Genomic DNA, 17,019 nt, shown 5'->3' with positions numbered 1-17,019 from the left:
GCATGGATGGAACTGGAGAGCATTATGCTAAGTGAAATAAGCCAGTCAATGAAGGAAAAACACCACATGATCTCACTCACTCATGGATAATAAAGACCATTATAAACTTATGAACAAAAATAGATACAGAAGCAGAGCAGCCTCGAACAGACTGTCAAACTACAGGGGGAAGGCCGGGGAGGGTGGGGGTCGGGGGGTAAGAGATCAACTGAAGGACTTGTATGCATGCATATAAGCATAACTAATGGACACAAGACACTGAGGGGTAGGGGAGGCCGGGGGAAGGTCAAGGGAAAAAAAAAAAGGAGACATATGTAATACTCTTTGTAATACTTTAAGCAATAAAACAAAATTTTTAAAAAAATCCATATATGTAGAAAAACATAAAATGAATTTGGAGTAATCAGAATTTGATCTTTATTAGATTCTTTTTTTCCCCCTTATATGTCACTCAAGCTCTTATTGATGAAAAAAGTTTGAAAAGTGTGGAAACTGTCAGAACCATTTTCGCTATTGAAACTCTCATTGAGTCCTGAGTTCTGACTTGGTCTCTTTTGTCTGTTTTAGGCGCCCACCACCTGACCTCTCCCCCTTCTCAATCAGAGTCTCTGCTTGCCATGTTTGACCCACTGTCTTCACATGAAGGTAAACTATTTAAAAATTGAGATATAATTGACATATAGCATTATATTCGTTTCAAGGGTACAACATAATGATTCAATATTTGTATATATTGTGAAATGGTCATCAAGTGAGCTTTTTGACTCTTGTCTTATCAAAGTCAGAAGTATGCAACCAAAGCCCATTGTTAATAATGCCTTGGTTAGAGCAGTTGTGTTTCAGTTGCAAACTTTTCCCCCTGTGTTCCAGGGACTTCTGCTGTGGTGAGGCCAAAAGTGCACTATGCCAGGCCTTCGCATCCACCACCAGACCCTCCGATCCTGGAAGGAGCTGTGGGAGGAAATGAGGCCAGGCTGCCAAACTTTGGTTCCCATGGTTTAACTCCAGCCGAAATGGAGGCATTCAAGCAGCGGCATTCTTACCCTGAGAGATTAGTTCGCAGCAGGAGCTCTGACATAGTATCTTCCGTCCGGAGACCCATGAGTGACCCCAGCTGGAACCGCCGCCCAGGGAATGAAGAGCGAGAGCTCCCTCCAGCCGCAGCCATTGGTGCTACCTCTTTGGTGGCTGCACCTCATTCGTCCTCTTCATCCCCGAGTAAGGACTCCTCAAGAGGAGAGGTATGGGACACAGGCCACGGAGAATTTGCTGGTGTGGTCAGCTTTAATCTCTATCTGCCTTATTCTCTTAATATCTGAAATTAACATGGATTATATACATCTAGGGTTAAGAATGGACAGTAGTCATCATTAAAGATGATTTGTCTAGTATATCCACAACCTAATCCATAGGAAACCTTTAGTACTTTGTTTTTGTAGTGTTGCATTTTTATGATGCTTTTAACTTTTTCCAAATAATTTTATATCAAATTTAATTTAAACCTCCAATTTCCTTCCGAGATGGTTAGCTATTATTTTTTTCAATGAGTATTATTTTTTATTTTGTTCTTCATCAAATTTTTAATTTACTTACTTATTAATTATACTGATGGTCCCATGGTTTTCTGTTTTACTCAATGGGTTTGTTACTGTCATTATTTTTGTCCCCGATTTGTTCAGTGGGAGCCCCTTCAAGCTGTCAGAGGTTCTTTTGATATGCGGCCATCATTCTTAGAGTATTTCTTTCCTTTTGGCACAAAACGTTATCAGCTTATATTGTACTGTGTCTGTCCTAGTCCTGGACCAGTCGTTTCTCCAAGGAACCCTTGTTCCTTTTAGTAGAAAATGGTATTTAAAAACCAAGATCTGGATATTAGGTGCTCTTTGCTGTAGGAGTGTTGCTACTCCCAGGACCTCACAGTAGACAAAGCCATGGGGGAGAGTGTGTGTGAATATACATGTGCATATACACATTAACATGTGTGTATCTTTCTCTTTATATGTAGAGAACCATGAACATACACCTATATATTTCATTCTACTCTAAAAACAACAGTTTATTTCATCTTTCTCCCATCCCATATTTGTAACTCCCTTCTGTGATAGAAATCCGTTTTCATAATTCTTCATGCATATACTTACTTGATCAGTCCTCATGTATGTAATCAATATGCCATCCCCGCTGCTAAACCATTCCTCACGGATGCCCTCATCGCTCTCCTTGGGTTCTGACACCCCATCTACAAGGATGCCCTTAGAGAAAATATTTTTAGTTCCAGTTTTGTTAGTGAATAAACAAATATTAAATGACTTGTTTAAGGTACATGATGGGCTACTGATACGTGGTCTTAATGATAACATAACTGATGATCAAAACATGAACTTTGAAGTTGGTCAGAATCTAGGCTTGAGTCCCAGCTGTGCCAGACATAGGCTATATAAATTTGGGGAAGATGAGTAATAACCTTTTTTAGCCTCATATTTCTCATCTACAGAAAGGGCTTAATAATAGTATTTATATCCTAAGGCTACTGTGAGGTTTAAATGAGATAACATATATCCTTACACTCAGTGTTTGGCACACAGTACAGACTGGGTTTTATTGTTAATACTACTGCTACCATCTCTACTACCCTCCTAGACTTTATTTGCATTGCACTTATTCTTAAGACTGTATTAAGTGCCTCCTCTATGCTAGGCTCCATTATAGGCTCTCAGTTTACTCACTGATGAGATAGTGCCTACCCTCAAGCAGATCCTTGTCTGGCTTAAAAGGTACACTTCCATGTTCCCGAAGCTTCCTCTACAGCAATAAGAACAGTTTTTCTTTTAAGACAAACCTGAGGGGTATTTGTATTTTACAGACTAACTGAAATCCTTTTCGTAGTAATTTGCCTGCTGCCCAACTCCAAATAAAGCATCAAACTTTTCCTACAGACTGAAGAACGCAAAGATAGCGATGATGAGAAATCAGACAGGAACAGACCTTGGTGGAGAAAACGTTTTGTTTCTGCCATGCCTAAAGGTAATTTTACAACATATTAGAATGCCATATTAGCAACCAGAAGCAAAGCCCTGAAATCTCTTTCCGAGCCCACATCTCAGCTCCTCTCTCCCTGAGGTTTGCTGGGCTTGTTTCCAGCTGTTTTTGCGCAGGTGGATGCTAAGGCAGAGTTTTAGCTTATTCTTTGCAGGAAGTGGTAGTGGTTTCATAAATGGAAGTCATGCAAGCGGTGGTTTAAATATCATGTACCCTGATGTTAGACACGTAGGACTTTTGACATATGTATTGCCAGTAATTATTGCAGGAAAAAAGGGATGCTATCAGTAATTAAACTGAAAATTTGAAATTCATCCTTTACATTCCTGGAATAAACTTAAGTTTTTAATGTTTATGTGCTTTGAGATTGTTTATACCCTGAATATTAGTGAGTGTTTATTTTGGAAGGCAGTTGTATAAAATTGTTCGCTTCTTTTGTGAATAGCCTGGCATCATACTAGTAGACATTGAGATTTGAGTTTGCAAAAGCATCTCTTCCTGAAAGGAGAGATCATCCAGGATTGCAGTTAGGGACTTCTTCCGATCTCAGCCCTGGGGCGCTCAGGAGCCGAGGGGCCGCCTTCACGCCGTACTCCAGCCACTTGAGGACGAGGAGAGCATGCCTCAGAGTTTTGAATGTGTTGTTTCTGAGCGGAGGTTAAGAGGCAGTGGTTTTGATTTAGTCCCAATAGATTCCCGTTAAATCATTCTTCCTGTGGCCAACGACTCTGAACGCATCTTTAAGAATCTTCAATGCTATTTTAAGAACGATTATCAATTGACACTTGGGGTTTCTTAGCTTTTAAACTTTTCACCTTCCTTTCACTTAGAAATGTTGGCACACCAGTTAACTCCAGAATGACTGCTGTCTGCCGAGTAGTGCAGTATGTTGTATGTCACACTACTGACTTTATTTAATTTCCAGCTCCCATACCATTTAGAAAGAAAGAAAAACAAGAAAAAGACAAAGATGAGCTGGGGCCTGACAGATTCTCAACACTCACAGGTTTGTAGACCCATGGACTTCCTGGCTCCTTCATTCCCAGAGCACATATTTCATAACACTTTTTCTTGGGTGCCATAAGCGTTGCCTTTTTAGAAGAGTGTGTCTGTGTGTGTACAGTGGGGAGTATGTTCTTCATAGCTCTGTGGTTTCCAGTTGGCGGCCACAGTGAATCTGTGTGCTCTTCCTGTAGACCGCCACCACCATCATCATCCTCATTATCATAACTTCCATTTATGGTGAGGCCCCTGGTCCTGGGCCTCTACACACCCCACAATCTGACATCTGAGGGGGATGATGCCACGCAGTGCCTTTTAGGAAAGTGGTGATGGTTTTAGCTCGGTGCATGCCATCTCTTCGGATCATTGATTGAATAATTTTCGCTAACGTTGATCATGGAACTCTAAATTTATTTTTGTCTGTAGCACTTGATTATTCAGGATCATAGTGAAATTCTGTTTTACCTAATCATTTCCTTTTTTCATGATAAGGTGTTTGTTCAAAGAATAAAATAAATTTATAAACTTTACCAATTTTTACAGCTTGAATCAGTTTACCATTGCTCTCTAACCCAAGGGAAATACAACTAGGGGTTGGGTTCTTACCTTATTCAGCATTTGTGTTTTTGCAGCTTGCTGTTGGCACATTATGATTGTGCTCCCTGAAAGGAAAGATTGTGAAAAGTAGTGTTAAGGACTCAGCCTTGAATTTGATAGCTGTGTACTGTTTCCAATGACTGTAAATTAACTACAGGGACATTCATTTCTCACCTCTTTTTTTCTTAATCTTGATTTGAAATTACATTCTAAGTTAACATGAAGAGCTTTATTTAAAAATGGGATAGGTTTCAAAAGAACATCCTCCTCAAAGCTGCTCAGCATAGTACAGGTAGACTCTCATTGTAATGCATGGCATTCTGATGTCTACCTCTGTTAAATTTAGATGTAGCTCCTTGGCCTAGCACACATCCCTGCTTTGATGCATGACTTTCCTGGATAAAGGGTTTTGAACAGCAGGTGCTGTGCTTCCAGGCCACCGTCCCTGCCGAGAGCCGTCAAGCCCCTCTTATTCAGTCAGCCAATACTGTTGAACATCTGACTCATGCCAGACACTGTGCTAAGTGGTGTGGGTAGTAAGTCATTTCACACCTGACCCCTGTTCTTCAGGAACCTACAGTCTGACTGAGACACGTTGGAAAAGCTTCTTTCTGGCAAGATACTTGTTTTTCTTTACCATTTTCCTAGTGTTAGGACACTACCAATGTTTGCAGAGTGGAATCTCTTCATGAAATCTCATGTTTTTACAATGTTGAATTGATAATTTTGGAGAAGGTATAAATTGTTTTTTACTTGACTTTGGGCAATATAGTATTTTTCTTGGTTCTTAAACTGGAAGCTTGGTAGAGTACAGTAATTTTTTTAAGTAAAGTATTTCATTTTCTTTGTGTTCAATTCAAGCCATTTAACTTCTCTACTGGTGCAAAAACTTCTACCCAATCCTAACTAATGACCCATTGAAAATTATTATTAAATCCATTTTAAAATGCTGTGAAAGGAAATTTCTTAACAGTCTGCTCATAATACCACCATCCTAACTATTCTTGTTTTTTTTCCATGTTCTCTCCCAATCTTTTTGTGTTTGTACATGGCTTTTCATGATTTAATCAGATTATGTATGTAACTGTATTCTTTTAACACTTGTTATTTCATAAGCCCTCTCCCAGTTTCTACTAAACTGATTGTTTTTAGTAGTTTTTATTGACTCTAAGATAATCTATCATCTGATTTTACTGCAGTGTGAACATTCTCTTGCTTTTGGATATTTAAATTGTACCCGACTTTTACTATGAAAATACTGCTCACAGCTTCATATATGTAGCATTTTTTATTTGTTTTCATTATTTTCTTAGGATAAAAATTTTAAGAATGGCATTATAGAAATAAAGTCAATAGGCAACATTATGGCTTCACTATAGTTAGCCAAATTCTGTTGTCCCTTTTTCAAAAGAGTCTCAACAGCACTGAAAACCAATAGCAAAAAGTACTCTCCCTCCACAAAATGACTTTGTAACGATAAAGATTTTTCAGTTTACATTTTGAAGATCAGATTATGACCCTGATCTGGCATCCAAATGTCATTATAGCAGAAAGATTACATTACTTTGGAAATCCTCTCTTTACAGTTTATTACAATTTTACGGAGACAGAAATACAAAATATTTTCTATGGAAAAAAAAAAGAAGAGCCTCTGAGCATAAGTACTTAACCTCTCTATACCTCGATTTCCTCTTCTATAAAACGGGGTGATAGTAGTACCTCCCTATGGGGTTATTGTGATGATTGATTGAGATTGCTCATATAAGGTGCTTAGCACAGTGCCTGGCATGTGGTCAGTGCTCAATAAATGGTAGCTGCTGTTAACACACACACATAGAAATTCTAGTGATTTTTATGTGATTTTAGACTTTTTAAAAAATGGGATTCTACCAGAATGTGGACATTTATGGTAGCCACCTGGTTGGCCTAGATCTATCGCAGGAGTTTACATTTCATTCTGGAACTTTCTGTGTCCCATAGATCTGTAGCAGTTCTTTGCTTTGATCACTGTTAATTACCTTGACTACAGGAAAACATTGCGATGTGCTGATTTTGCCGACAGGATGGCAGTCCTGTCAGTAAACAGTGCTGTGCTGTGATTGTGATCAGCTTTTTCTCTGTGCACCCAGGTACAATTCCAGCACTCCCCAGCAATGTCTAGGTTCTCTGGGAGTGCCTCTGATTCCATTGCATGCACAAAAGTGCTCTGTTCCGGCAGCTGCACTGTCATGGTGAGATCCAGTGAGATAGCATATGAAAATCTGAAGTTTTCAAATCTGGTGTAGAGAGAGAAATCCAGGAAGACTGGAGGAAGGCAACTTTTATTATTACTTAAAAGGCTTTAATTCTCAGTTTGAATACTTCTTTTTTGTTCCTTCAGCATGGAGATGTCTGAGTAAATGAAGTCTGCATATAAAATTGCATTGTGGGAAGTTCTGTTAGCATGAGTTGCTAATACCAGTGGTTTGAGTGTAAGCACTTTAGAAACCCATCATCCATTCAGTCCGCACTGAACTTTTTGACACTGTCATGTGGAATTCTGGCGATGATGAGAAAGTGGATCTAATTCTCCCAAATCCGTGCTTTGGCAAGGCTCTCAGACCCAGAAATGGGAGGAGTAGGCAGTTGCATGGTGCCTCTTAACACTGAGATATGTGCTCTTTTTAAGTCTTACCTCCTAATCGGCCTTTGGGATTATGCTCCTGGTGTCGTACTAACATCAGAGTTGGTACAAACCGAAGGGAGCTAATTCTCTCACTCTCCTTTCCCTGCAGATGATCCCAGCCCTAGACTCAGTGCACAAGCTCAGGCCGCTGAGGACATTCTGGACAAATACAGGAACGCCATTAAGCGAACCAGCCCCAGTGAAGGAGCAATGGCCAACTATGACAATGCAGGTGATAACCGTGGTAAAGATTTGAATAGTAACCTTTGTATCACAGTGATAAAGATGATCTGAATTAATAGTGCTACTTTTGAATAGCTGTCTGAAAAATATGATGTAATTCTCAAAATAAATGGAGAGGAAACAGAAGTATATAAAGCATAACTTCTACACAGCAGGTGTTTATGCTTGTATGCGCACTGGAAGAAGAGACACTAAGGGGGACTGGGAGAGGTGAACTTAGCCCAGCTTTTATTTTGGAAAGCCTTAAAATAACAGAAAAGTTTTTCCTAAAGCATTTGAAATTATTTTCTAAGAATAAAGATATTTTTCCTATACAAGCACAGTATCTTTATTATACTAAGGAACTTTTTATTCCTTTGATTTTATAAGTGTATATCTTATCTAAATTGATCTGTTAAAAACAATTGTGGTTCCACCACAGATCTCTCCTGGCTGCATTTGTGAGTTTACCCCTAACTCATTCCTGGGCAGCGGGAGAAGCCTTGGGGAGCCATGGCTGGCCCAGGGGTTTGCAGCTGTCTTCTATGGGAGGATTCCATGCCCATAAAATGAGGGGTTATGTAAAACGATTTTTGAGACCCCTTTTAGTTCTGTGGTTCAGTGATTCCGATTATAGAGTAGTAATATTTTTTAAAAATATGTTTTTATTTATTTTTTTGAGAGAGAGGAAAGGAGAGGGAAAGAGAGAAACATAGATATGAGAGAGAAATATCATTTGGTTACCTCCTGCACACACCCCTACCAGGGAACTGATCGAACCCAAAACCAGGGCATATGTCCTGACCAGGAATCAAACCGGCAACCTTTTGGTGCATAGTATGACACTCACCAACTGAGCCACACCAGCCAAGGCCAGATGATGATGATGATGATTACTAGAGTGGGGTCCCTCGGGCCGAAATTGGCTCTCCGACATCCCCCAAAGGGTCCCGGATTGCGAGAGGACGCAGGCCAGGCCAAGGGACCCCACTGGTGCATGATCAGGACCAAGGAGGGACGTGGGAGGTTGGCCAGTTGGGGAGGGACCGCAGGAGAGCTCCAGGGTGTGTCCGGCCTGTCTCGCTCAATCCCTGTCAGCCGGACCCCAGCAGCAAGCTAACCTACCTGTCGGAGCATCTGCCCACTGGTGGTCAGTGCACATCATAGCGAGCAGTTGAGCGGTCAGCATATCATTAGCATATTACGCTTTGATTGGTTGAACAGACGACTGGACACTTAGCATATTAGGCTTTTATTATATAGGATTATTATTATTAAATAAAGACTTTCATTGTTTTCAATTAGGATTGGTATAAGAAGTAGAATCATTCTCTTCTCAAAAAGTGGTCTCTTGACATATTATCATTGCTATAAATATCGTGTTGTAAAGCACAATGCTAATTTATCACTAAGTTGCCAGAACATTTCAGATTAAGCTGCTTATTATCCTTTTGGGGTGGGCTTTGTTTAGAGGCTATGGGTGACGGGGAAAGTGCACACGATTCTCCTCGAGATGAAGCACTGCAAAACATCTCAGCCGATGACCTCCCGGACTCTGCGAGCCAAGTGGCCCACCCTCAGGACTCAGCCTACTCTTACAGGTATTCCTCCTACAGGATTTAGGACTTTGGGGTTGGACTTTTCATCACCACTGCAGTCACCTCAGTCATGTGATTCATTGTGTCACTTAATAAAGGTATAAAGCAGAGAGATAAGAATGAAATGGCTATTTCCTGAGAAGACTTGGCTTCCTGTGTGGATGTCATATATCAGAGGCTTGAGTTCAGAGATAAAGGAAAACCTTGTGTGCTCACAGGCACCACATAAGCCATTACAATGAAACAGGTGGCCGAGCCTCTGCCCATGTAAAGCTCCCAGCCCCGGTGAGAAATGCTGGAGAGGGTGAGGGTGAGGGGGTGGGAGCTGGGTCAGCTGTCCCATAGGCCTGAGGAGCCCTCAGTTTGTCCTCCTCCTCACCCAGATTCCACAGTCACTGATACACGGCCAGTGTTGTTTCACATTTATTCCCCCCAGTTAGTTTAAAGAAGACCCTAATACATCATTTTATTTATAAACATTATGAAGCTTTGTAATTTTTTCCCTACAGTAAAATTGGAGGGAGTGGCAGACCATTTTTATTTTTCAGCCATGACTTTACCATTATATGTTTTATGAGACTGCAGAGTGGGTGAATATTACAGATGATAGGCTTAGTCTGTAAGTTACTCATTTTATAGGAAGCAAGCCCATAGGGAAAGACTCGGAGCTGCCAGGTGAGTGGACAGTGGGGATCCTGCAGGAGGAGCAGATGTGGCCTGTTCGCTGAGGGGCTTCAGCTCCTTCCTTTGAATGGCAGTTTGGACATTCTGAGGAAGCTCTGGTCGATGCCCTGTGGGACCAGAAAGGGCCACAGCCACCAGCAGATGAGAGCATGCTGGTGGCATCTCAGTGTGAACAGAGCTGCACTGCTGTGGAGGGCGACACCTTACTGCAGGGCGCTCTGCCCTTGGTGGTGGTCGGCGCCTCAGTAGTTGGAAGTTGAAAGGAGCAGCTTTTGGCTCCAGCAACAGAACAGTAAGAAAGGGCTTCCTGCCAGCTGTGAGCTGTCTAGTGGCCGGTCAACATTTGTCGAGAGCTGTAGTAGAGAGCATGCTGAGTGTGAGGGGTGTCTCCCAGGTACGCCTTTCTGACTCTCCTAGTGCCTCCTCTCATAGCACATCTTGCCCACAACACTTTTACGTCCTTGCTCCTCGGGTCACTAGAAAGCCTGTTCCTTTAAGTGAGATGTCAGTAAGTTTAAAATCTTCTTTGATTATGACCACTTACAACATTTGATTCCTGAGATAGCATATTAACTTACATAGCAAATGTTCATAAAATGTGATCCTATCTGGATAGAGAAATTAATGAATTTTCAACTCATTTTTTCAGAGATGCAAAAAAGAAACTGAGGCTTGCTCTTTGCTCTGCGGATTCAGTTGCTTTCCCAGTGCTAAGCCATTCAACAAGGAATGGTTTACCAGACCACACAGACCCAGAAGGTAAGTTTGCTATATGACCATTTATTTTTTCCTGTATTTGAAGGTTGAACCATATGAAATTGCCAGTATTCAACTGTATTTAAGCTTTATAGCAATTCCATATGGTTTAACTTAATAGATTTATGTTAGGATTAGTAAGGGCACTCGATTACTGCTGGTTCATTAAATGTTCAATGATTGAGCATGGCAGTTCAACTTAGTTCTACTGACACGTGCTAAAGCTGAATCGACATCCCAAAGGCTGAGGGATGACAACCCCTTAGGTGAGCACAAGGATTTTCTCAGCAGTAACAGAATTCTTGTTTTTTTGTTCAGAGAATGAAATTGTATGCTTCTTAAAAGTTCAAATAGCCGAAGCAATTAATTTACAAGATAAGAACTTAATGGCTCAGCTGCAGGAAACAATGCGTTGTGTGTGCCGCTTTGATAACAGGACTTGCAGGAAGCTGCTGGCCTCTATCGCCGAGGACTACAGGTAACATGCAGCTTCGCTTCACACCTTGTTTCAGCAGCAAGTAGTATCTTCTCGCCCTTGTCTTGGGGACGAATCTAGGCTTACGTGGAAGTGCTTGGCTCTGCTCACTGGACATAGATTCCTGAGGAGCACATTTGGCTGTTAGTCTGAAATGCGGTGATGAAGGAGCAGCTCTTCCGCACAGAGAAGTGCCATCTGCTTCAGCGCTGCACCAAGGAGCTTTAGCAGAGGTGGGGCCGGTGTAACGAGGGTATCATTTCCCCTTTGTAGGGTGAGAGGGAAGACTGCTTCCCTGGACCAGGGAGGCAGGAGCAGGCCCAGGAATTGCTCCCTTTGTCCCTGGGCAGCCCCTTGCTAACAGTTGAGGAGAAACACATAATTTAGACACTTAGGAAGTGAAGTGGCATTGAGGCTGAGGGCACAGGTGCTCTAAGATGGTCACATATAGACTGTATGCCAATAATTGGTGGCATGTTTAATGACCTAGTGGTATAGAACCTGTATTTTGTTCTTATTTCAGTTTTCTCTAGCAATCAATTTCCTGTTAGGTGCCAGGCCCTACCAGCATGGAGACTGTGCTCCGATATAAAATAGGCCAGCAGTGTGAGGGACTCAGCGTGTTCAGTAGTTAGGTAGCTAAGTGCTCAGCCCAGGAGATGCTGTTCTTCACAGACATGCAGCTCTGTTCTCGAGCTGGAAGCATAATTCGTCTTCCAGACTGTTGTCTGCAGCCTGACATGCTAACGTGGAAAACCAAAACCTATGAAGTAATCTTTTTATTTTTTTAAAGAAAAATTAGGACTCTTAGTTTCCAAAGAGAGCGTCCTGCAAAGCCTGTTTCCTTTCAGGAAAAGGGCCCCCTACATTGCTTACCTCACCCGCTGTCGGCAAGGACTGCAGACCACGCAGGCTCACCTGGAAAGGCTGCTGCAGAGGGTGCTGCGGGACAAGGAGGTGGCCAACCGATACTTCACCACCGTCTGTGTGAGGTTGCTGCTTGAGAGCAAAGAAAAGAAGATCAGGGAGTTCATTCAAGGTAACTGGAGACGTTCAATTGAGCATCTCTTCGGCCATAGCATTGGGAAGATTTGGACATTTTTGTTTTGTTAGTTTGTTTGAATACCTACATGTCTAAAAGCAGTTCCTTAAGTTCCCAGTCATTTTATGGGTTCTTAATAAGTAAAGTTTATTTTTATTGGTTTGAATATCTGTAGTTTATTTAAAAATGGATAAAATTGGTAAAGTTTTGGATCCACACAATTTTTCTCATTTTTTAAACCAAAGCATATAATTTTTATAACACACTCCTTATTCTTAAACTTTTATCTCTTACCTTTCTCCTGACTTTAATGATTTGGCCACATATTCTCCTAAAATAAATCATGCCCAGACACTTTTGGCTTTAAGAGCATAGTATCTGCATAGCTAGTGATTAAAATTATTTCTACAATTTCCTTTTTAAAATTATTCAGATAGTGTATTTTTAAAATTATTATTTTGCATTGGAGACTTTCAGAAACTCACAGCAGCTGATGATAAAACTGCTCAGGTAGAAGACTTCCTGCAGTTCCTCTACGGCGCGATGGCCCAGGACGTCATCTGGCAAAATGCGAGCGAGGAGCAGCTTCAGGACGCGCAGCTGGCCATCGAGCGAAGCGTGATGAATCGCATTTTCAAGCTTGCTTTCTACCCCAATCAGGATGGGGACATACTCCGTGACCAGTGAGTGCTCTCTGTGTAGGGCCTGTGTTGGACCACGTAGGGAGACGTCAGCTAGCCCATACTTTAGTGGAGCTATATATAAGACCGGTATCTAATAGAGAAATGCATGTTGTTACCATTTCCCACCCGTCAGAATTACAGTTTTCAGGGATGTGGAGACTCGGGCTGAAGGGTGTACACATTGGTCTGGCCTTTCTGGAAGGCACTGCTGTTTGCCTGGATTTAGCATTTTTGTTTTTCCTCTTCTGCATTTTCTTTTTCTTTTTTTTAGAATGGATCTCTTGTCCATTTAAAAAAAATTTTTTTTAATTGATTTCAGAGAGGAAAAGAGAGGAAGAGGTAGAAACATCAAAGATGAGAAAGAATCATTGATCAGAGCTGCCTCCTGCACATCCCCTACTGGGGATCAAGCCCGAAACCTGGGCATGTGCCCTGACCGGGAATGGAACCGGGTCTCTTGGTTCATGGGTCTGTGCCAAACCACCGAGCCTCACCGGCCGGACCTCTCCTGCAGTCTCTTGAGCATTGCTTTACAACCCGTTTCTCCCTCAAGCGCGTTGAGGTGCCCACTGTGCTCCCTAGCTGTAGCAGTGACTTAATGTGCCAGGGACTCTCGAGGGTCCCTGTAATAGCATCTCAGGGTGGTCATAGGTGGTTTTTGTAAGTTGTTTTTTTTTCATGGACATTTTAAGATATTGCGTGTATATTTGGGAGCATTCACTGTCCTCTGAATGGTTGGGATCGTCCCAGCCTGCCTCACTCATTCATAGTCTCAGAGCTGTTAGCTCACCCGAGCCCCTGTCCTTAACACACCAAGTGGGACCTGTTTTCTCTCCAGAGCACCAGTCTTTGGCTTCCAGCGTGGGATAAGGAGTAGGGACATTCAAACTGTGTTGGCTGCAAAGAGCACTTTGAAGCAGGGGGTGCCTGCCTTCTCCTCCCCGGCACTTCTGCAGGTGTTACAGAGGGAGAGCGCACGCCCTCTGGAAAGAACACCAGCAGCGGGGAAGCTGGTTTAATCAAAGCTTCGCCTGTTGAAGCTGAATTATTTTCCCTGTGAAATGAGAGCTTGTGTGTTGAGTCCCTTCCCCGTCTAAGCATCTTTGGCTTCTGGCTTTTGATCCTCTACCTCGTGACAGCCTGGTTGCTGATTAGGGTGTCGGACAGTCTGTGGGCTGAACGCTCCCCTCCTCTCTTCCTTGAATGCTGTCTGGTCTGGGCAAGAAGGACTTCTGACTGCATCCCCTCGCTCACTCAGCATTTCCGAGCAGATCCTGTTCAAAATGTGACTTTTTAACAAGACAGAATACCTACAGCTAAGAGAGAGTCTCAACTGTAATTGTAATCTGTATCTAGAAATAAGTCTAAAACAGTTTAAATGTCTTAAAGAATCAGTTATGACTCTGTGTGCCTTATTTTCTGACATGTATTTACATATTTGTTTTGGGGGTTTCCAGGGTTCTTCATGAACATATCCAGAGATTGTCGAAAGTGGTGACTGCCAACCACAGAGCGCTTCAGATCCCGGAGGTAACGCAGGTTCATAGCACGGGAGGCGTTGGGAATTAGAGCTGCACTTTATACTGTGTGCATGTTGCCAGTGTTTCAAGGAAACAGAATGTAATAAAATATGTCACACCGTTTGCGATAGAGGAACTTCATTCTAACTGAAGTTCTCAAAGATCCTCTGGGGATTAAAATTCCTGGTGAGGAAGGGACCTCGGTGGAGGAGAGGGCGAGCCAGGGCCCCCAGGCCGCAGAAACCGCTGCTCCAGGAGATTAGTTGTACCTGAATATGACGCCAACTTACCTTTTAGTTATTGATGATGGAGTTTTTACCTGCCATACAGCTCTTAAAAAACAGGAATTTCAGGTATGCGAGCTTCCTGGTTGTTTCATTAAAATCTTCACTAATGGAACATTGATTAGCATACAATTTTTAATTGTCTTTGATTTCTTGGAATCCTTTATTTCTAAAACTACTGCAGCAAAGACACGTTAATTATAAATTGCTTTCTTTTAAAGGTAGCTTGTTTGTACTTTTGGAATCGGCTGCTCCAGTAGAGAAGCTCCAGCCTAGCTATTTAAGAAAGATGGGAATTTTATGAATTCTAGGTTCTGTGTTACTGTATGCCATTTCCTCCATTAGAGGATATCTAAGTTTTTTTACTTTAAAATGCAAAGCAAATTATTTAAAAATTAAGCTTAAATCTTTAGTGGACGGCGAAGGAACCGAGATCTTGTTTTACTGAAAAGGGGGAGAGGCAACACGTGCCCCCTGCCTCCGGACCGGCGGGTGCTGTGGTCGCTGTCTGTGCTCCCGGCCGATTACAGCCCTGCCTGCCTGTCTGTGGTCTCGCTTAGGTTTATCTTCGGGAGGCGCCGTGGCCATCTGCGCAGTCGGAGATCAGAACCATCAGCGCTTACAAGACCCCGCGGGACAAGGTGCAGTGCATCCTGAGGATGTGCTCCACCATCATGAACCTGCTGAGCCTGGCCAACGAGGACTCTGTCCCCGGGGCGGACGACTTCGTCCCGGTGCTGGTGTTTGTGCTGATAAAGGTGGGCCCTCCCCGCTGGTCGTGAGAAGAGTTCATCTGGCATTGAGCAGGGTGGGGCACGCGTGTCCCAGGGGGTTAGACACGTGGCTCTTCCCAGGCCTCGAGCTCTGTGTGTCCAGAAAGAAAGTGTCTAACGTCCAGGTTTGTTCTGTCCAGAAGGCAGGGTTTTCAGGAGAAAGGGCGGGGGGGTCAGATTCCTAGAAGAGCGTTTTTTTTGTGTGTTTTTTTTTAAAAATATATTTTATTGATTTTTTAATAAGGGAGATGAAGGGAGAGGGATAGAGAGCCAGAAACATCGATGAGATAGAAACATGGATCAGCTGCCTCCTGCACACCCCCCACTGGGGACGTGCCCACAACCAAGGCACACACCCCTGACCGGAATCGAACCCGGGACCCCTCAGTCCGTAGGCCGACGCTCTATCCACTGAGCCAAACCAGTCAGGGCTCTAGAAGAGCGTTTTGAAGCAGGGCCAAAGTCCTTGGTTGGGGCTCAGTGTATAACTTCGAGTGAAAGAAAAATTGTGCTTTTGCATCTTCTTTCACCCTGGTTCTTTGTAGTACTTGTCACATAAACTACTAAATTTGCCAATCAGATCTCTCCTCCTTTGGCCTCTTATTTTGTAATTGTACCGTATTATTTCTAAAAGCCCGACAGCCCCAGCTGGTTTGGCTCAGTGGATAGAGCATCAGCCTGTGAACTGAAGGGTCCCGGCTTTGATTCCAGTCAAGGACACATGCCTCAGTTGCAAGCTTGATCCCTGGTCGTGGTCAGGGTGTGTGTGGGAGGCAACCAATCAATGTGTCTCTCTCACATTGATGTTTCTGTCTCTCTCCCACTCTCTAAAAATCAGTGGGAAAATATCCTCTGATGAAGATTAACAACAAAAAAAACAACAAAAAACCCTGACATATTTTGTCCATTTTTGTCTTTAAAATAAAATTTCATCATCTAAACAATAACATTGAAAAGTTATTCTGAACATTTTGGGGGAACCATACAGTTTGGGTGCATCACTCATGTGTTCCAGTCAGCTTAGCCCATCTGTTGATGTCTAAAGTATCTTTGACTCATATCTCATTAATTCTTAATGTTTGCAGTATTTCTGCAACCTCAACTCTGAGTCAGAACCCCAGGATCAGCGTGTGTAGCCTTCATAACTCCTCCCGTGGGCCGCTGCTCTTCTCTCTTCCACTGTGACATAAGCTTGCTTTAGGAACAGGCCTAGGCTTGTTTCCTAACCACTTACCACACCTGGGTCCTTTCTCGCCACGTGAAGGTGGAAAGCAGGTGTCCTGTGTCACCTCCTGCAGCACAGGGCATGTTATCTTGTCGTGTTTTCTTTCTCAGCTGCTTCTACCTGCACTTACCACCCAGTTTGCCTCTAGCATTTACTTCCCACCGAACACGCTGGAAGCCTGGGATATTGAGTAGGTCCCCTGGGGTGGTTCAACCTCCTTAGGGACCAGTGGGGTTCAGTGACCTGCAAGCATAGAAAGCTCTAGACCAGCTGTGGGCAAACTACGGCCCGCGGGCCGAATCCGGCCCGTTTGAAATGAATAAAACTAAAAAAAAAAAGACCGTATCCTTTTATGTAATGATGTTTACTTTGAATTTATATTAGTTCACACAAACACTCCATCCATGCTTTTGTTCCGGCCCTCCGGTCCAGTTTAAGAACCCATTGTGGCACT

General features: G+C 42.8%; 1 protein-coding gene across 10 annotated transcripts in view; it reads left to right on the top strand.

Annotated features, from left to right (window-relative positions):
• The window catches only part of GAPVD1 (GTPase activating protein and VPS9 domains 1), a 37,839-nt gene that overhangs the window by 17,892 nt on the left and 2,928 nt on the right, over positions 1-17,019 (top strand). For 5 of the 10 annotated variants that reach the window (XM_014529374.1, XM_014529373.1, XM_014529380.1 and 2 more), the window contains 12 exons: positions 568-645; positions 871-1,241; positions 2,937-3,024; positions 3,965-4,045; positions 7,413-7,547; positions 8,997-9,126; positions 10,457-10,566; positions 10,882-11,041; positions 11,890-12,077; positions 12,550-12,763; positions 14,221-14,293; positions 15,128-15,325. In XM_014529374.1, the coding sequence (XP_014384860.1) occupies positions 568-645; positions 871-1,241; positions 2,937-3,024; positions 3,965-4,045; positions 7,413-7,547; positions 8,997-9,126; positions 10,457-10,566; positions 10,882-11,041; positions 11,890-12,077; positions 12,550-12,763; positions 14,221-14,293; positions 15,128-15,325 (1,826 nt within the window). The remainder of the gene's footprint in view (positions 1-567; positions 646-870; positions 1,242-2,936; positions 3,025-3,964; positions 4,046-7,412; positions 7,548-8,996; positions 9,127-10,456; positions 10,567-10,881; positions 11,042-11,889; positions 12,078-12,549; positions 12,764-14,220; positions 14,294-15,127; positions 15,326-17,019) is intronic. The other 5 variants (XM_014529378.1, XM_014529376.1, XM_014529372.1 and 2 more) reach the window with 3 other exon arrangements.

The sequence above is a fragment of the Myotis brandtii genome, unplaced genomic scaffold (genome assembly GCF_000412655.1).
Source record: "Myotis brandtii unplaced genomic scaffold, ASM41265v1 scaffold68, whole genome shotgun sequence".
Lineage (NCBI taxonomy): Eukaryota > Metazoa > Chordata > Mammalia > Chiroptera > Vespertilionidae > Myotis > Myotis brandtii.
This window is presented reverse-complemented; position numbering and strand designations above follow the sequence as displayed.